General features: G+C 46.3%; 2 protein-coding genes across 4 annotated transcripts in view; both read left to right on the forward strand.

The window, feature by feature from the left end:
- Positions 1-69: 69 nt before the first annotated feature.
- LOC126914539 (V-type proton ATPase subunit G) lies at positions 70-1,737 on the forward strand. Of its 2 annotated transcripts, none has more exons than XM_050718615.1 (4): positions 70-218; positions 567-667; positions 791-889; positions 960-1,737. In XM_050718615.1, the coding sequence occupies exons 1-4, from the start codon at positions 137-139 to the stop codon at positions 1,047-1,049; spliced, it is 372 nt and encodes a 123-aa protein (XP_050574572.1). In that variant the 5' UTR covers positions 70-136; the 3' UTR covers positions 1,050-1,737. The 2 variants fall into 2 exon arrangements, with proteins under 2 accessions (XP_050574572.1, XP_050574573.1); XM_050718616.1 differs by having other exon boundaries at positions 983-1,737.
- A 620-nt stretch (positions 1,738-2,357) lies between these two features.
- The window catches only part of LOC126914515 (E3 ubiquitin-protein ligase MYLIP), a 42,077-nt gene continuing 23,188 nt past the window's right edge, over positions 2,358-21,246 (forward strand). The window contains exon 1 of one of the 2 annotated variants that reach the window (XM_050718566.1): positions 2,358-3,138. In XM_050718566.1, coding sequence (XP_050574523.1) covers positions 3,052-3,138 — 87 coding nt within the window. In that variant the 5' untranslated portion in view covers positions 2,358-3,051. Of the gene's footprint in view, positions 3,139-10,072; positions 10,127-21,246 lie in introns of those variants that run through there. The other variant, XM_050718568.1, reaches the window with a different exon arrangement.

The following is a 21,246-nucleotide window of genomic DNA, read 5'->3' on the forward strand; positions in this document are numbered from 1 at the left end:
TGCCAGACCTGTATATACGACCGTGATACAACGCCATGGTTTAAGGCGGGGCAAACAGCGGAAACTCTAAAGTCATATGATCATATGATCGATTTGCGATTCCTTTAGAACACAGACGTCTCTGTTCGTTGCAAAAATGGCCAGTCAGACGCAAGGTATTCAACAGCTTCTGGCAGCCGAAAAAAGAGCAGCAGAGAAAGTCGCAGAAGCTAGAAAACGTGAGTTTCCATTCGATCATTATAAGCTATGTTTCAACACGGATATATTTAAAATTTAACCCGCTGTAATCAATCCTTTTGCGTCCCTGACTTTAAACGGGTATAACTTTTTAAATGCTTAAACATAATTATTAATTTAATAATTATGAGTAGCTCCGAATGTAAATATAAATTTGACAAATACGTATAGCTGTTGCTTGTTTGATATTCTTTGATAAAAATTATCTAACCTTTGCCGATATAGCGGGTTATTCGTAGAAATACTTTTCAAAGTTCTTCTAGTTTTTAAATAACGATCTTAATATTAGAATTAACAAAGTACTAGTTGTAAAATGACTTTGCTTTTAGGTAAGGCGCGTAGACTGAAGCAAGCGAAGGAAGAGGCTCAAGATGAAATCGAGAAGTATAGACAAGAACGAGAAAAACAGTTTCGTGAATTTGAAGCAAAGGTGACTAACTTTAGATACACGGATAATTTCTGTTCCATTTTCATTAAATATATATTATACGATACTACGAAGAAGTAAGAACCCTTTGATACATTTTATATGACATATTTCTGTTATATGTAGCATATGGGTTCGAAGGAAGATGTAGCAGCACGTATAGAAGCTGATACAAAAATAAAAACAGAAGAAATGAATCAAACTGTATCTATGCATAAAGACAGCGTAAGTTGATATAAAACATATATAGAAGAAGTAACGATATTTTTCATGTTTTACGCAACATTTTTTTTAGTATTTGTACCTTTTATTATACAGGTCGTGCATACAATCTTGGAGTTGGTCTACAACATTAAACCAGAATTGCACAAGAATTATCGCTTAGAAATTTAAGTGAGAAAAATCGTATCGATTAAATATAAATATTGCATCTTACGCTATAAATGTACATTAAATATTTCCTTTTATCATAACTTGAAACGTACCTATTGCCGTTACGTTGTACTTCTATCTATCTAAATGTATATATCTTTTAATCGTAGATTGCGATATATATTCAAATTACTAGAACTCTTTCTGCAGTTGCTATACGACAATAAATGTAATCGTACCTATGCTGAGCTTTTACCACTGTATTGGAAAGTTTAAGGATTATGATAGAGGTGTCACAGTAGCGCTATAGACATATTAAACAAGTTATCGTCATTGTGATATATCAAGGCCTAGATATATTAGGATGACGTGTAAATGTTAAAGCTTAGGGTGGTGGAAAAATATTGTACGCTGTTAAGCGTATATCGTTAGATGTCATTCCATGATTCTGCTACATCGAGGACAAAATGCACGTTAGAATAATCTGTACAACTTCCAAAGAATCACGGATAAGCTCCTAATCCGAAGTGATTCTCACGACGATGTACATATACATACTATTTGTTCTGTTTGAAAAATTTAAGATTTGTTAAGTTATAGGAGAAAAAGAAGAAGTTATATGTCATGTGTAAACCCTGTCTCTGTATGCTGATTCATCTGTACAGTATTAATGTTCGAAAATAAAACCGATGAAAATGTAACTCGTGCTTAAGCTCCTCTATCATCTACCGAGTTTCACGTAGAAACGAAAATTTCGTTATCGCTCAATTCTCTTCGCATAACTATGTAATCTGCATAGTTATTACGTACAACATGTTTTACATTTACAGTATTCGTAATTCTCGATTTTATCGAGTGCAATTGTCGAAATTTGTACATGTTTTATATTGTACGATAGATCAGATATAGATATAACTAATTATAACAAGAGAAAGGATTGAATAAGAAAATGTTTGATCGCGAGACTTGCCTCTTGAAAGAAGGTCGAAATATGTATATTTGTACGTACGTCGTAAAGCAAGATTGAAAGTTAAAAAATATGCGCGAACCAAGTTTTCGGGTTTGTCAATATATCGGACGCAGACTCGGGTTGAATAAAAAACGCAATTGCGACGTAATTGGATATTTGTATTTACGTTTAACAAATTTGGTTAGATATTTAGGTGAAAAAGAAAATACAGAGTGGGAGGAGAGAGGAGAGGAGAGGTGGATGAGTGGGGAATCAGCGTGGAATCAGCTGTATAAACCTAACCTTCCCCTTTCATCGTAGGACGTAGGAGATGGTAGTCTCAGACAGCAGTTGGTTGGGAGCGCGTAGTGCGTATGTATAGTGTCCGTTGACAACACTAGCGCCAGTCTATAGACATCGAGAGGTGATTCGATTTTGTGAACTAATGCTGGCAACGTGAAGCGGTCAGTACGTGTGCCATTCTGCACCGAGAAATGGAAACCAAGGAGACTTGTTCGAGTAATACGAGCGCGAACATGTTGCTGATGTTCGAAGTGTATAAAGATGCAGTGACAGCTGTGCACGGTTACGCGTTTTAAATCTGTTATGATTAAGAAGATGACGAGTAAAGCCGGACGCCGACCAGCTGCGAGTCCGAGGAAGAGATTGTTGTAATCGTCGTCGTCGTCGCCGTCGTCGTCGTCGTCGTCGTCGTCGTCGTCGTCGTCGTCGTCGTCGTCGTCGTCGTCGTCGTCGTCGTCGTCGTCGTCGTCGCCGTCGTCGTCGTCGTCGTCGTCGTCGTCGTCGTCGTCGTCGTCGTCGTCGTCGTCGTCGTCGTCGCCGTCGTCGTCGTCGCCGTCGTCGTCGTCGTCGCCGTCGTCGTCGTCGTCGTCGTCGTCGTCGTCGTCGCCGTCGTCGCCGTCGCCGTCGTCGTCGTCGCCGTCGTCGTCGTCACACGTGCCGAAACTTGTGTGAACGTGCGTTTTGGTTTGTTGGTTTGTTTCATCAAGTTTTACCAAGCGAAACGGTGCGGGTATACGAACCTCTTTGGATACAACTTAACAAGATGTGGTGTCTCGTTAGTCAAGCAAACTCCGTCATCCTCGAAGTGCAAGTCGATCCCAAAGCCATTGGTCAGGAGTGTCTGGAGAAAGTGAGTCATTTTACTATTGTTGGATTTTTTATTTGTTTACCTTATTCCTTTGTTAGAGCATATATTCGTCTGTCCGTTGCATCCCTTGTAACATCGATTTACCGCGTTTTTAAGCATCTCTGAGAAATAGAACGAAACGATTTGAGAGAATTTAGAAAATTTGAAGAAACGAAAGATCGCGAGGCGACGCGAACGATTCGATAAAGACGAATCGCGTACGTTAAAGTCTGCTCTAGGTTTTTACATGATTTTTGGTTGCTTCGATCGCTAAAGATCGAAGATATAAAAATGCGCTTAAACACGGTAGTACGAAACAATTAAGTTAGAACGCAGCTTTGTTCAAACGTCACGCGTAAACGGCGTGTTGTCGTCACTGTAAACAAAGAGAACGTTCATCGAATATACATGCGTGTACGGTGGATCGATTTCCTAGCAAAAGTTCGTTAAACTTGTGTCGGAAATAGAAATTTTAGCGTTTGGTCCGATCGAGAGATCTTGAGCGAGAAACGGAGGCGGAGAATCTTGACGCAGGATAAATATATAGGCGTAAGGGATAAGAACGTAAATGTACGCGGAAAAGTGGCGGGTCGTGAAAATGTAAAGCATATTCGGTTTGAGGGAAAGACGGTGGTGGTGGTCGGTGCCTTACGGCTAGATCGTAACTCACGTGCGCAACAGATGCCTCGGAAACATTCGGCCACTTGCTCCAGCAATTTGAAATTTCAGGCCTATACCGGCGTGCAAGGTATCTTGTTTCTACGGGGAATTTATTAGCGCGCCGTAATTTTAGATCGTGGGCAGGGGGATGAGCGTGCTTACGATTGTAATTTATTATCGAGACGCGGTGACCTCGCGACAACCTCGGCGGCCCTATCACCAGTAGTAACGTCTCGTTTATTCTTTGGGGTATAACTTTATTTATAGATGCGAGACGCATCGGTTGCGTGTAGCACAGCAGTTGCACGTATGCAAAGAGATAAGACTACCACCAGCGACTAACAGCCTTGATCCTCTTGCTCTCTGCTCATTCCGTCTACCCCGCGCGTTCTCTTTCGTATTTCTTTCTCGTGCAGATACCTGGATCGTTGGTATCGAAAATAACCGCGATCAGTTTATAGAAACCTTTGCTCGTGTTAAACACCCTTTGTGCCGATCGAGCGATACGAGCGTCGCTGTTGGTAATTGGTAACCGTCTTGATAGGTTTAGATAAAATCGTAGGTAAGGAACGAATAGAGAAAGAATTCTCGTTACTTTGTCTACGGAAACACGGAAATAACTTTGAAGCTTAGGAAAGGAAGCGAGCAAGCTGTTGTCGCATGCGAACGAGACGCTACACGTAGGTACGCTTCCAGCGACATGTTTACTTCTAATATCAATCGGTGCGGAGCACTCGACGATGATTACGGTGTAACCAAGTGGGTCAAAGCCTAACTAGGTCGCAATTTCACCGAGCATCGTATTATTCGATGCTCGGTATGTGTACGCTTATCGACGAAATAAATTTTCGTGGATGGTTGAACGCGTATTCCACGTATTTTCCATTGGACGCGTTTGTTCGTATAGTTACCGTTAGATTTACTATCAGACTGTTATTGTTTAAGTTACGGGTCTCACGGGTGAGTTAGAGATACTTTTCTTCGACCACTTTTCTTCGATTACCGTCGATCGAGAGGAAGAGAAACGTCGGAAGGCGGCACGCATCGAAGACCGTGTTGGGAACGACCAAGGAGGTAGCGAGCTCGTTCGTCGCTAACCGACGGTTCTAAATGTTTCCTTTGTGGGTTTTAAAAGTTTTAGCAATGGCCGTGTTCATGCTCCGGATGTGTTTCATCGATTGTTTTATAGCTGTACGGGCCTGCGGGGCTCGTCTCTCCTTTATCATCCAGGCTACCTCGTCGTTACTCTTTTCTTCGTTCGTTGGTTCGTTCTCCAGGGACCATGGAGAAAGGTTCCGACGTACCAGTCCGATCGAATCGTTCCTTGCCGAATTCTGATCTTCCGTTATTTTCGTTGCCTCTTGCAACACGGTACTGCGAAAACGCGGTTCCACGTAGTCCACGTAGCAACGACTCGATAAACTTTGCGTCTTGCATCGTAGGCAGATTTTCCCGTGCGCGTTCGAACGATTTTGTTTGGAAAAAGAAGAGGCGGCGCGCAACAAAGCGCAACAAAGCCTCTTTCCAGCTATAATACTCCGTCGCGTTCAACGGCCGTTGAATAAGGCAATATCCCGAGGCTTTATCGTGCCCGTTTTGCACGAACAACGAGGGCCTGTTATTACATCGGAAAATTGCCGGACCTGCGTTTTCTCCTCTTTCGCTCTTCGCGTTGTTCCTTTTTTCCAGTGTTTGGCAAAGTTCGCTTTCAAATAGGTCCGTTCGCTCTTTTCGTTTTTGTCTTTAATCTCGTTAGGCGCCATTTAGCAGTCGCTAGATGGATACCTTCCGCCAGAAAAGGAAAAGTCGCAGCGTTTCTATATTCTGATTACTTTTATGCAAATTTCAAACATTCGTCTATCTCGTCTCCTTTCTTCTCTCTTCTTCTCGACTGATTCTTTTACGTAGCGCGACCCATCGCGACAACGAGTTGCGTAACACAACGTATACATATATATAAATGCACGTTGTCACTTATCGTAACGCACGATAGAGACGTATTCGTCGCTATCGCTGCGTCCATCGTGATTCGCGAATTCGCAAATTCCTTGCTTCGGCGACCGACCACGGATCAGCGAACGTTCTTTCCGTCTGCTCGATCGATAAATCAAACGATCCACGTCATATGACTTTTTTATCTGCCTTCGAACTCGAGGTATTTCGCACACGATGATACTCGACGCGAAATATCACGAGCATTCCGAGTCCGGACGGAAGTCCCAGACGTCACAGACATCCAAGGTACACGCGTTCGTCGAGCAGCGATTAAATTCTTGGTGCAACGGCGTGCGAACGAAACGCCGATCAAATACCATCGAATTTCTCTTAAAAAATACCCACGTGTATCGCAAACGTTTTTATAGCCGCGGTTATTTCTCGTCGTTACTCTCGCGTATAAAAATACACTCGCGTATACGGGTATTCGTTAACGCAAAAAAAGTTACCGAGGAAACAACGCCGGGTCGCGCGTTCTTTGAACGCGCGTGGAGCGTATGTATATGACTTTAGACGGGAATTAACGAGAATGAATTAATAAGAAAAATCAGGCGGGTATCGGGTGTCGACGATGGGAATGATCCGGAGATACGAAAGTCTTTCCCCTTTCTCTTGGCGCAGCGTATACGAGATTATCAAGGCGAAACGTTCAACCGAATTTCCATCGACCAGGTTTCGATCGAACGTACAGTTCGGAGAGAAGACGACGAGGGAAATTTCAAACGACGTTCGAACGTTGCTCGGTTGTGGGTCGAAAGAGAAAAACTGGACGATATCTGGTAATATTTGGAGTACGGTTTCGACGAGACATTAGACACGGTGATTGGCTCGTTGGCGATTCGACGCGGAAATTGGGTGAAATACGTTAGATTGGAAGTGGCGTGACAGCCGGAAATGAGAAAATCTTCGTCACCTGGAACCGCGTGGCATTCTCGTAGCTCCGTAACGTTCATCGATAAAACGTGTTGTATCGGCCAGCTATCTGTATCTACGAGTACGAAATATTCTCTTCGAAATGTTTTCCTTTTATCTCCTCCAGCGATACTGTACGCGTCCGTCGATGAATTTGCGAGAAGCGGACGGAACGGCTCTGGAAGCGTCTTTCTCGCGACGGTTGGATCGAAACGAAGAGTTTAGGCAGAAAACGAGAAGGGTCGCGCTGTGGAGGACCATTTTTATCTTCGCAACTATCCGCGTTATAGGTAACTTGTCAATATCGCGCGGTCTTATCGGTCGTATCCGTGCTAGCGGTCGTTGCTTCTTCGTGGAAGAAACTCTATCTCTAAGAAACTCTTTGCGCTCTTAAATGCCGCGTATCTTTTCTCGTTTGTTGGCAACCAGCGAATTATCATAACTGTTATAATATGCAGTCGTTGGAAGAACGTTGAACGTTGGGCGCGGTACCTGGTACAGCTAGAAGTAGGCTGCGTATCTCTTGATCCCGCGATCGAAGGACAAACTTCGCTACCTCGGTATTCGGTAAATTATCGAAGCTGTTGGTCGAATCGCGTCGAGCAAAATCCAGCCGTGAGAGAGCAAAGTTTGGAAAACAACGGAGGGAATGACAGAACTTTAAAACTCGCTTATGCGGCCGAGTTTGCCGAACGAACGGTCAAACCGTCTTCCTCTTCATGGAACGAATCCAAATTTTCGCGATCCAGCATTGCCCGTTTATCGTAGTCGTCGCGAACACGCAACCTGCTTTCGTATGGCGTTAATGTATCTTTGCCGCGTAGTTCGCGAGGTCTCGTAGAATTTCCAAGCAGCGTTAGGAACGCGTTACGACGTATCGTTGACCGATGGACGAACGTTTCGACGATCATCGTCCGTCCTTTGTCGCACGAACGACTATTTATCTGGCGAAAACAGAGACAGATGCTCCGTATAAATTAAACGGGCATAAAATCATAAAATCGTTGTTCGCGCGCGATAGCTTCGTTCGGCTCGTTACGTACGTACGAGTATCTCGGATAAGCGAAATCTTTAATCCCGACGATCGAGGTTCGCGCCTGGAATACGGTCGGACCTACGATCGACCAAGTTACGACACGCGGTTACGAAAATCGCGTTGGGAAATTTCCTTGGGAGAAAGGGAAAAGGTGACGAAGAGTCGTAGGAGAGCGATCGATTCCCGTAGGTATTTTGTCGCAAGTACATGTACGTCGCTGCATATACGGCGATATATACGTTTGCATAACCGTCGAAACGAAACCGTATTCCACGGTTTTGTCGGTTATTTCGCCTTCGACGCGTCCCGTGTCTCGCGTTCTCTTCCGCCGGATGTTTTCACCGTATCGTCGATCGCGTTGATATTCGACGACGGGCGTTGGACGACCGCGTCGGATCTGTCGTATCCGCCGACGCGATCGCTCGAACAACGATAGTTTGGCTTTTGGTGAGAAACGGTCGATGCGATTAACGACGTAACGTCGTATCGGTTAGTCGTTTGTTCTTGGAATTGTAGCCGACTCGACGAACGATCGGCGAATCGTCGTAACGCGAAAACCCAAGTAGGTACCGGCGTCTTCCTTTCTAGAACCAATACCCCGACGACAAAAATACACGAGCGAGTATCGCCTTTCAACGCGAATTACCTACGCAATCGCGTGGCTCTACAAATGGGTCGTACTTACGCCGTATGCGCTACTTTCCGCACTGGCGATATTCCAGGCGCCGCGTCGGACAGGATAGTTCTCAGCCTCGATGCAAAGTACGATAGAGACAAACGACGACACGTTCGTTTATAAAGCGCGAGTAGCGCGCAGCCGTTCCTTCGATCCTCCATCGAAAATATAATTTGGCGAAAGCAACGATTCGCTATTTCCGCCGAACGGCATTCGCGTTAAATATTTCGAAACGATCGACGCGCGTTTCGTTTTCCTCGAGAATTCGTATCTTGGGAAATCTTGGACGGGCGGATCGTTTTCACGGTAAACGTAACGTAAATTCCACGATTTACCTGCAGATGTAAACGCAACGTTAGGCGCGATTACGCGGCAACCGATCCACGTACGCGTTTCTAAGGAGCCGTAGAATCGGTATCGTTTGCGATCTGTCGGAGATCTGGTAAAATTGCGTTTGCGATTGCGCCGCTGGAATTAAAATGGCGAACGGTGGAATCGTGAAATCATGGTACGCGGTCGTGTCACGGTACGTAAGCGTTATTAAGAAAGCGAATAACATAGTAGATGAAACGTTATCGAAGAAAAACAGGATGTACGATGAAAGGTGGAACGACGCGCGTCAACGGTTACACCGTGTTCGTTCGATCGAGCATAGTTGCTTTTCAAGGCACCGAACGTCGAAAGGAACGAATCTTTATGACCGCGATTTATTTAAATTGGCTGCAATAGCCCAACTTCCTGCTTAAACGCACTCCGTCGGACAAACTCGCGCGCCATTGGACGAACGCGCGTGACGACGCTCTTCTACCTATTTGCATAGACCCTGGTACCACGCGAGTAACCGCGTACGTGGTAACGAAGGATGTCACGATACGATGAAAGAGAAGAGGAACGCGTTTCGACTCTCTCGATTTGCAAGCGGCGTCCGTCTTTCTGCAGCGAGCGGGATTCCTTGATATTAACGCGCGATACGTCTGTTTTTATTTTTCTGCGAATCGATATTTAACGACACGTGTCGTCGATAGAAACGTAGGTATTTCCTGTCTAGAATGGCAACAGACGAAGTAAGGCAACAAAGACGTTATGTATTTCGCGACGCATGAATATACGAATAGGTAGGTAGGCATAAATAATTCATACGTGGCAGAGGTTAATAAACAGCATTCACGAATTCGCTATGCAAATATAAATCGCAAGTCCCGTTTCTCCTAGTTGCAAATATCCTGCATCCTGTTCGCCGATCTTTCCCTATTCTTCCGATCAAAGGATATTTTTAACCGCCAGACTTTACTTGCGAACGTATTTAATATTCAAATCCGTCTGTTCGAACGAGGGAAGCTAACGGACTCGTCGTATACGCGCAGTTGGCGTACGAGAAGTTTGCTCGCGACGACTTTGAAATTGGCAGCGAAATGTTTTCACTTTCCACGTTGCGTCGCGAACGACGATAACCCGCGACGTGGCGACTTTTCGCGCAGTTGCCTGTCGGATTTATCGGTATCTCGAGTGGAGCCGCGATTTGACAAGGACAAGGAGCCTGAGAAACGGGTTTCCGCGTCGTCGGATGGTGCGCGATCGTTAGGTCGATGTACGAGCCATTCGATGCAGCGAGTCCTTGTTCGTAACGCGTAAGTTTTCGTCGTAGACGAAGACGGAACGTTGCTTGGCGCGGAATGGAACGCGCAAGTTCGTCGCCAAGTAAGAAACAAAGGGTACGATGCATCGTACGATACGGTATCCGTTTTTATATATCGGCGTGATCAAGGCGTAACAGCCGAACGCGAGATGAGCGTTCCTCGAGGACGAGGAAGTAGAAATTGAACTGGTTTACGCGTAGTACGTTAGCCAGCAAACCAAGCCAGGTCACCAAAACGCCAGGATTTCTTACGTATATTTGCCGAGATAACGAGCCCGAATGACCTTTCGCTCTCGACTCTTGAACTCTAGTCTCGTGCTTTTTATTCGGTATATCGACGTACAACCTGCGAGTTAAATCGCTTATCGTTAGCACGGATCGATGATGCACGTACGCTTCTTCCGAGTAACGTAGTATCTTTTCGGCGAGCTTCGAGCAAAGTCACCGGCAACTTTACCGCTACCTCTTATCAACGCGGTGACCGAGTTTCGTCTAGAATTTTGTCTAGAATTTTGCCTAGAATTTCGTCCGCTGGAAGACGTACTAGCGTGGCGCAAATAAGATTCCCGACTGCTATGCGTAGGAAACGAAAAGAAACGTTACGTTCGTTTTATAGTCGGCGGAAAGTGTAAACTACTGGAAGCGAAGTAGCGTAACGTCGGGATAACGGGTAAACGAAAAGTTTTCGATCGGTTTAATCGCGCGTAGATTTTACGGGTTCCTAAAGTATGGCGTGGAAGGAAGGGTGGTTGGCACAGTGCCGGAGGCAGTTCGTGCAACGGATTCAACTTGGAACGCGCAACCTGTAGGCGTTTTATCGTTGCCGGTTTTTATCTATCGCCGACAAATGAAATTAGCCGAGTTGTCGTTATTCTCGTGGCAGTGTTCTCGATGTATAAATATACGAGGCGCGGTTAACCGGACGCAGAAACGCTATCAAACGATCGTGAATATTTATATCGTTGTTTATTCGTGTCGCTGGAAACCAGCTCGATTTCATTTTTAAATCGATTCCCGGGAATCGCAACGAAAACAACATTCTCCTCTCGCGTTTAACCGTGTTTGTATAGAACTTTTCTCCCCCCTGCCCGCCCCTCCTTCTCCGCTACATCCTTCTCCGCTACGCGATTTACTAATCGTACAAGCTGCATCCCACTGTCCCCCCTCGCCGCTTAACTCTGTTTACAGAATTCGCGAGAAAATTCTTATTACGCGGTCGAACGTAGTCGAACGGTTTCTTGGCGCAACGGCAATTTCTAAGAGGTTCGGTCGATAAACGAACGGTGGATTCGCTGGTTGGAAGCGAAAAACAGACATCGCGGGAAAAGAACGCGAAACTGGCGTTTATCGTTGGATAAACTGTAACCAACGAGCCGTTACGGAACAGCGAATCGCGACAATAACGGCTAAAAACGAGAAGAAACGAGGAACGAGATTGGGTAAGGGCGTGCAAGCGACGTTGGTTTACATTTCGCGGATTTATTGATCCGGAAATGGCACTCGGCACGCGGCATGCGGCAGAGTGGGATGCACGGAGGCGGAACGCGAAATACAGAGAACCGTATTCAACGATTCGGTCAATTACCGGTTCGGTACTCGCTTTCATATGGATTTTACGTTACGCTAACGGGACGTAGCCGAGCGTTTCGCAGGATTGCCGTCACGCCACGCCGAATACCTAATTATCGCGTCTGTTTAACGCGATTGTCGAAACTTATTTATAACGACGTGTTATAAGGTTTGACCAACTCGGCAGCCGCGTTGGTAATCGCCGTTGAGAATCGCACGGTCGGTTAAGCTCGATCGAGTCGTAGAATTTACGGATAATCGTTGTCGCTTCGACCATGGTTTCCGTCGTTGAACTTCTTCCGTGACGAAAACGCTTTCTACCTGCTCTTCTCTAAGCTCGTACCGGACGCACCTACAAATAATACATCGATACGGAGTCGTTGACTCGAATGAAAAATGAACGAAGAGCATCGGAAGCGTAGGTAGGATTAGGGTTAATCGCTGTTTCCACCTTTTTCCAACCGTCTTTTCTTCTCGGCCCTCCTCGTTCGGCCGTTGATGGAACGTTCGTTCGCAAAATCGGACGGCCGAGCGAAACGACGAACAGCGGACAGATTTATTCGTCAGCTAGCGCGTGCTTGGAATAACAGCATCCGAAGCCTACTTACGAAACGTTTACGCGTTATACCGGCGCTTTCTTTCAAAATTCGTCTTATCGCGCACTTCGCTGTCGATAACTGGCACGCGTATTACGATATCTCGCAGAGCGCTCGACGCGATCGTTCAACGGCAAAAGTCGTTACAGCGGAATATCGCGTTGCAATTACGAATCGGCCTCCTTCTCGTCCGAGTTGAAATACACGGTTTTTGTACGTGCGACTTTTGATATTTCTACCGCGTACGTTCCACGTACGTACGCGTATATAATATCTTGCACCTTGCACCGTGATAGAACGAAGTAGGATTGTAGATGTTCTCAGAAGCGTTGGTTTATACGATTTCCTATAGGTATTTAAAAGTATTTTTTTCTCATTCAGGCAACGTTCTCTGTTGCGTCGTTAGTTTTTACCATTCGTCGTCGCTGAGTTTACCGAAGGTTCCGTAATTGAAATTCCTCGTTTTTCCTCCTCACGTTCGATGCGGATGCGCAACTGCGCGTACATGCACCGTCATGCGTCTTTACGAAAGTTCTTCGAAGCGTTTCTCTCGCATGATCGAACGAAACGTCGTCCGACCAAACTTCCATCTTTATACTTAACGTTTGAAACGCCGATAAGAGAGCCGTATCGGACGAACGACGTTCGGACTCGAAACGCTCTTTCGTCGAGACGATGTACGGCTCTTCCGGTTAGACCCGTGCCTGCTCGAGATTCCAACGACACTGTTCGAAGAAACGAGTTCCAGAGTGCCGAGACTTTGCTTAACGCGTATACAACGTATTTATAGCTGATGTTTCGAGCGCGCAATACCGAAAGAAATCGCGCGGATATTCCAATAAAATTTGTCGAGCAACGAGAGGACTCTTATCGTCTTTGAATCGCGGTTGATCGATGGCATCGTTGAGTAACGTTACGTAATTGTTAAAATTCAATAAAATCTTTGCATCTTTGCGCGTGTTTTGGTTTGTATCAAGCTGCAACCGTAAATAGAAATCGGTCGACTCCGCAAAAATTCCAACGAACCATCGACTACTGGCCGTTATTCGTAACGCGTCTTGTTTTCGCTCTTTTCCTTTTTTCCCTTCTCGCATCCGTGTTTATCGTAAAAGTTCATCAGAAAGAACGGAGAGCGGCGGTATCCGTTTGCTGACCGGACGAAACGGATCGATCGATGATCAACGTTCGATAAGAGTCGACGCGAGAAGACGAAGACGAACGTAGCGAGGCGGTACAACGAGGCATTCGCACAGACGGATGTTCGAGGCTTGGGACGATCGAGAATCCGATAGTCGGATGCGAGGAACGTGGCGAACTCTTTTCGATCGCGTAGTTCAATTTTTAGGCTCGCGCGCTTCGCTTTCTCTCACTTGCTTTGCGTGTTCGCGCGCAGATAAAAGCATCGGAAATTCGTAGAAAGTCGACGGAAACGGAAACTAGCCGATCGAGCGGTCGTCGTTTTACGCTATATTTTCTCTTTCCTATGTTGGATACGATAAGAATAAAGTACAATCGAAAACGATTCGACGATCCTCGTTTCTGTTACGAGACGTTTTTGTGCGATCGTTGATATAGCATCGAGTCGGCGTGGACCTTCGGCGGCAAAGTCCAAGTTTCGCGAATTCCCGACAATTTCGTGAAATAATGTCAATTTCGTCTCGGTGCAAAGTCCACCGTCGCGCCTATGGAGCGTCGGTATAAAAAAAGAACGAAAAGATGAAATCTTATTTTGGGCTCGCGCTTCTCGTTTCTCGCGACCGACGCTATGTTCGGCGATCGCCGCCGTTCTTATCTTTAACCGTGACACTCGTGAGCGAGCGAGCGCGCTAATTATACGTTTACCAGCGAACGGATTCTTTGAACCGTGACTTTGAATCGTTCGGCTAACGAGAAGTTTCAAATTTCCCAAGACTTTGGCGTTTAGTCAGCGAACGTAATACGGCAACGATTCCAATGTCTTTGGCCCGCATCTTTCGCGATTGCGTCTCCAGACGGACGTGTTACGCGCTACAAACTCCAAGTACTTTCGCAACGAAACTTTCTTTCGTAAACGTCGAAGGAATATTCGCGAATTGTCCGGTTTCCCGGCTTACGATCAAACTACGCTTCTTTCGTTCGTTCGACGTGCGAGTTGGCCGAATCTCGTACGGTTTCGTAACGACGCTTCCTTGGCTTTCCTTGTACTTTGCATGGACGCGATGCGACGCGCCACATTACCATTATCGGTTACGCGTTGTCCAGAGTCCGGGTCAACCGCCGAGCATACCTCGACCACCTTATTCTCCTTTCGAACTCGATCGAACGAAGACGCGATTTCGCTCTTTCGTTGCACGACGTAGCGCGTTAACGATTTTCCAAGCGTCGACGAATGTGCCGTTTCGGAGAATAAAAGGGGAAGAATGGGACGCGCGATTGTCCGCGTTCGATCAGGATCCTCTTTGAACGCGCGCAACTTGCCAATCCAATTATCCAACGTTTATACCGCAACCTCGACCGAGAGCATAGACAAAGCCGGTGGAACGTGTTAAATGGTACTAATGCGTTTACGTGTGTTCTATCGGATCGGTCGTCTGGGAACGAGACCGAGTGGGTATTCGTTGCGCGATCGATCGGTACGCCGTTTGACGTAAACTATCGTGACCTGTATTTGGAAAATTCTCTTTATGCGTCGCGAGCCACGCGTTCGCTAATTCCAGCGTTTTTAAAGATGTTGTTCCGACTCTACGACCGGTAAATTATTCGTTTCCCCGCTCGATTCCCTCGTACCGTGGTAGGTTTTCGATGGCCGCGTCACTGCGAGAATTCTACGATTACCTCGATGCGAGGAATTTTCACGCTCCGGCTACCGTCGCAGATTGCTCGTTCGATGGAAATTCTAATTATCGATAAGTAGCTTTGCTAATAAATTAGAAGTCGGTTTCTCGTCGCGATCGCGCGTTTCTTACGCCTTCGAGTCGCAACCTCCTGTTTTTTATCTCACCGTCCGTTTCGTCGATCCGCTCGATCGACCGTCAGCGGCTATCAACGCCGGAATTAAAGCTGTTGCGCGAGTTTTCCGAATAATCGCGCGTAAAATATACTTAACCTCGACGGATTCTGCTAAATCGATTCTCGTCGCTACGCGATTAAAAGCTAAAGGAGTATCGCACGAATTGGAACGGACGTGTGCCCGATGCACCCGTTCGAACGGACGCTCGGGCGATAGGACTGCCGGCTTTTATCCAAATTCAATAACGTCGCTACCGATCGATACGGACCTGCAAGGAATCGCTGGTAAAGCAAACTTTGCGAAAGACGCATGGAACTCGTTGCCAACCGAGAGATTACGTGGTCGAGTCGAGTTAGTACCGCGGTACCTTACAGCCCGTGCAACTAATTTTCTTTGCCCGTTGAAGTTCACGCTCGTTTCTCCCCCTCGTACCGCGTGATTCGGTGATTATACGCGGTACTCCGGTCTAGCGGTGAGATTTTTAACCCCTTCGTTCTTCGACGCCCATAGTTATCGTTACGAGCTCGCGTTAGAAACGCGGTACCGTCGAATACGAGCAAGGAGAAATCGGATATCGGTATATTTGGTAAATTCTTGGACGGATTTGAGGCTACGGTTTTTGGCGGACTCGCAGTTTGCGCGACGAAACGATACTCGGCGAAACCACGTACGCCGTAAAGGAGAGGTTAAACGCTGGAAGCACGCTGTTGCGCGAACCACCGTGCAACCGCTGCGTTATTTCGATTAAAATACTCGATAGGATTTCTGGCGTCGACCGAGGTAGAAAGTGGAGCGCGCGGAACGTTGGAAATTCCCAAGCGGAACGGCGGACGAAAGATGGGAAAGAGGAAAGGTATTCATCGCGAAGAGATCGATCGATTTATTTGCCAAATCGTTTAGCAACGTATCGACGGATAAGATGGATATACTCGTGCCTTCGCTTCTCTCCTGCGCTTCGATCGCTTGGAAAGGTCGCTCCTGCGAGATTTGTTCCTCTTGTCCGCGCGCTGTTTGCCTTAACGATTCGAAGGAAAGTCGGGAAAGACGAAGAGCCGTTCGAGACGGTAACAGGGAAACGTGGAAGAAATTTCGAGACAATTTCTTGCTTCTTGCGAAATTCTTGACGCGTCTCGAATATTCAGCCGAACACCGTCTACTCTAATTAAATTGAAACGAATCGGCGAGCGAGACTATCGACGCGGCACAAAGGAGGAGCTGATCGAAAGCGCTTCTCGCAGGAAATTACCTGGTACGCGTAGTCAAACGTCGCTCCTTTCTTTTACTTTTCCGACCTTTCCGCCTCGGCAATATCTCCTGCATTCTCCAAGCGTCTGCCGCTTCAATAGCATCCGACGGGATATTTTTTTCTCCAGTTTCCCGTTGGCTATCGATCGACCAACGAATTCTCCGTTGCGAAAACGATTTAAGTTTTCTTACTTTCGCTTACCTATCGCGAGCTTCGAAATCGTCAGTTTGTTTCCACCAACTCGTAAAATTTTATCCTCTTACAGGCAGCCAGCTAACTTCTCCTCGTCGCTTCCTTCTCTCTCGTTCCGCAAATCCAGCCGTAAATTCCTCGATAAATTAAATTCCCGCCTGAAAATGGAATTCTTTCCTCGATCGCATGGAAGTCTATAAAGACTGGACGCTTTTTTCCACCGCTGTACGATTCTTAAGAACGCTCCGCTCCTCCGCGAATCGGCTCTTCGAGAAGAGGCCAGCGACGCAACTTTACCTTTAATTACGGACGTTAGCGAGCGATTTATCCGATCGATCGCGGTGAAATTCGTCGAGCGAATATTTACGCGAAGGAACGCGAGGGAAAAAGAATTCTTACAGCTTCTTTCGCCTCGGCCGTACAAAAGGAAAATGAAAAGAACGAGCGGAACGCGATAGAACGAAGGAAAAGATTTAGCCGAGCGAGAGAGGAATCTGCCACGCGTTGTTTTCTTACTTCGGTTTGCGGTTTCCAAGCTCCGCGTGTTTTCCACGATTTCCGCGGCTCGTACAAACGCTAAAGGAGAGCGGAAGAGGATTCGTACGCGATTAACGTTCGTTCGCCGTCGTCTACCGCGCCGAAAATGACGAAGAAGGGCGAATTTAACGGCGAAATATTCCATTAGATCGGGCGGTCGCGCCATTATCGTATACGTATCTTATCGTTATCGATCGCCGTTTCGTTTCAGCCTTTTGTTTCAGCCTTCCGTTTCGGATTCCGCGTAAAGTCGGCAGTCGCTTCGTTTGCCTACGCGGTAATATCTTCGCGTTTTTTCGTATTCGCGGTCGTTCTTTGTCGCGAAAGGAAAAACCCGTTTCGTGCAAACACGCGCTCGTTTACTCAGCTACGACGGGCTTACGCAACAAATTATAACGTTCCATCGCGGCTATTCATCGAGCGTGCGACGTCAACTAAAATGCTGTTTAGCGTGGCACGTGTTTTCGACTCGTAGCTGATCGGAACACCCGATGGATCCGTCGTCGGTCGCATAATTTCCAACGAACTACGATTTCTATGCATCTCGAATCGAGACGTATGAAATTGGGGCGAGAACGTTTGGTCGCGGGACCAAGTACCGCGTCGAAAATGCCTGGGAAACGCGTGCACGTAACCGTCCGTTTCCACGAAGCAAATGGAACTAGGTTGGAATCGTTCTTTTTCTCACCGCCTTGCTCTCTCTGTTTTGCGAAACCGAGCAGCTGAGTCAGCGCGAGGAAACAACATTTTTTGCACGGTTAGCACTTCCGACCAGTGCAACCGGCGAGCGTTATTCGCGCCCTAAATTCTTCGCTTCGCGAGGAAAGCAACGCGCTTTATAATAGGTATAAAAACGAGGAGCACGCGAACGAGTTGGATTACGCCATCGATCGACACCCGTCCCAGAGACATCCTCCTAGAGATCTTTCGACGTACGCACTTGCTCCTGTTTCACGTACGCTTCGTTAAACCCGTTATTTTCCCCGTTATAGTACGGCTGCGTACGTACGTAGCATTCTCAGAGACGTCGTTCAAAGAGACAACCTGGACAAAGCGCTGATTCACGATGTATCCCGAAAGCGTTTCAGCATCGTTGAAATGTACGCTAGGCGTCGCATAGTCTAATCAAAAATGCAATTAAAAGCGCGACAACTAATTAGCGACGAAGGCAATAATTGGAAATATCGAAGTGGAACGCAATTTTCAGCCGGTTGCTTTCGTTAAAGCGAAGAGGTTAGAGCAGCAAGAGTTAGCGCGCACGGCGCCGCCTGTCCCTTCGATCTCGCTTTTCTATTTGCGCCTTGTTTCTCGCTTCCGCTCTTTCTCCTTTTTCGATCCTCTCCGTTGCTGTTTGTTTCTCTCTCTCTCTCTCTCTCTCTCTCTCTCTCTCTCTCTCTCTATCTCCCTCTCTCTCTCTCTCTTTCTCTCCTAGGAAAATGGTACGCGCTTCTCGCTAACTTGGTAGATTACGACGGCCAATTTCAGTGGATATCAATCACAATCTGCCTTCGCCTTATACCTCGTAATATACGTATAGCTCGTCACTAGCTGCGACGTATTTCAGCTTTTTCTACATTTTTCATTCGATTTGGAAACATTATTTTCTTCCAGCTTAATCTCGTAAAAGATATCTCTCAACGTTCAGTTATGCTCTCCGTGATACCAACTTAACATCTACCGCAACGATTCGTCACCTCTGCTACGACCTGGTATCGATCGCGTACCAGCCTGCGAAATCCGATTTTCGTCTCGCGAAATATTTCTCTCGTTTGTACGTAGAATCGTTTTTCTCTTCTCTTCTTTTCTATTTTACGATATCGAACAAGGAAAGAGAAGAGTGTTTGACCGTTCGCGGTAGATCGCGTCAACGAGGGTCGTAAATTCTCGTTACGATTAGATAATCGATGCCTCGAATTGGTCGATCCCCTATTTCGATTAGGATAATAGAGGTGGTTGACTGATTCTAACACCGAGGTAACAGGTTATAATATATACTTTGTTTCAACAACTTTGTAGATATAAATAGCGACGCGTAGTGCAAATAGTAAGTTACGACTGATGACCGATCAACGAATGAGAACGGGAAAAAGTCAAGAGACGTTGACTGATCTAAGGATGACAGAGCAGCAAAGTTCGGTGACGATGCTGTCGCAGAGGAAAACTATTGCTTGTGGCTGGTCGCCCCACCACCGGTCGCTCGCGGATAGAAATGACCGTTGAACATGGGAAAAACCCGATCTTCCCATTTTTTACCTGATCGAACGATAACCATAAGGAACGTCTTCGCTTGCGGATCTTTTATAACGATCAAGACTTGACAGTAAAATAAAAATGCTTAGTTTTATGACAGTTCCTGACAGGATTGTACCGCTCCGACTAATTATATTTGCACAGTCAGTGGTCGTCTTGACCGAGAGATGGATTCTGATTTATGTAAAGTCACCGGTTGTAACGAAGAGAGAGTTACTTTATCGATATCTTTTACCCACCTCACCGATGTCGATGATCTTTCGATATATCTTGTAAATCAACGTTCCGACAACTTAGTTCTACACACATATATATATATATATATATATATATATATATATATATATATATATATATATATATGTCGGAGATGAAAGAACACTGGAACTCCTCCTTGGATTCGCGGGAATACCGTAACTCTGTAACTTAGCATAAACAAATGTTGCTCCGATTGTTCGAGATTTGTGATCATGAGCTTGGGCTCGGGGCGACAATCGGTCGCCCAACGTAGCCGCGGTCAAGGGATGAACGTTTATCTAACAAAGGCACAGAGTAACTCTATACCTCTCCTTGAAAGAAGTGACCGTAGTGACACATGGCAGTAAATATTTCAAAGGTTTCTGTTCCGTGGCTCGCCACACGCAGATCCTATCCTTCGAGTAAGATGATCTCCAGATGTCGATATACCTCCGCAGTATGTTTAGCTAACGTGAGGACCCGCAATAAATTTTAAGATTTCATCAAGACAAACAGTCCTTGTCGCAACTACGGGAAGATAGGAGAAGCCTATCTTCCACGAACGATGCCCCGTCAACAAACCCCCCCTTAAGGGCGGCCAGCATCTCTTTCAAAACGCCGATATGGAGATTGACCAATTAGCAACAGCGCTAATTTCCCTCACTTTTGGAACGAAAGCCTTCTTTGACGAATCCGAGGATCTCATATCCTTAGACCCACCCCATATAGTTTTCCTCGACGACATCGTCGAGACGGAGAGGCATTCCTTCGTGTGGACTCGTTGACGAGCGACAGTACTATCCTACGACCAGTGAACACCTCACGTTTAGTTAACAAAGAGTTAGACTTGAACTGCGCGATAACATACGTTTATCATCCCGTGACCGCGGATTCGTTCGAACCTAAGGTCATTATCACTAGTGCTACGAGTGCGTAATCTTGTTAATAAACTTGTGCTAATAAACTCTCCGTTGTATCGCAACAATGGCTAATTCTAATGAGAATCCATCAAACGCCCATCTCCTTAATCCTGATTCTAATCCGACATCAGAAGTGGGATACAAGGACCTGTTAGCAACGATGAAACAGCAAATGGATTTTATGCGTGACGTATTTCATACACTAACAAAGAAGGATGGGGTGGCACTTGAAAAATTTTCGCTGCCACGTTTTAACCCCGGAAGCTTGGGCTCCGACCCAGCCGCATGGTGTGCGACTGTTGACGTGCTCATGGAAGAAAAACCTTTGCAAGGCAGTGCGCTACTTGGTGCCTTGAGTGCCGCTCTAGAAAGCTCGGCAGCACAGTGGCTTACACAGATACCTGCTACTCAAATTTCCTCTTGGCCAAAGTTTAAAGACCGTTTCCTTACACGCTTTGGTGGGAAAGAAACAGCTGCCACGACGCTATGGAAGATAAAAAATCAAACACGACTGGAGGGTGAAACCCTGGGAGATTACAGCAGCCGTTTACGTTCCTTCCTGATGGCGAGGTGGGAAAGGTGTACCAAGGACGAGATAGTCAACGCTACCGTGCTCCTTCATATGGGATCACAGGACCAGCGCGTCCTACGGATAGCACT

Source organism: Bombus affinis, chromosome 3 (genome assembly GCF_024516045.1).
Source record: "Bombus affinis isolate iyBomAffi1 chromosome 3, iyBomAffi1.2, whole genome shotgun sequence".
Taxonomy (NCBI): Eukaryota; Metazoa; Arthropoda; class Insecta; order Hymenoptera; family Apidae; genus Bombus; species Bombus affinis.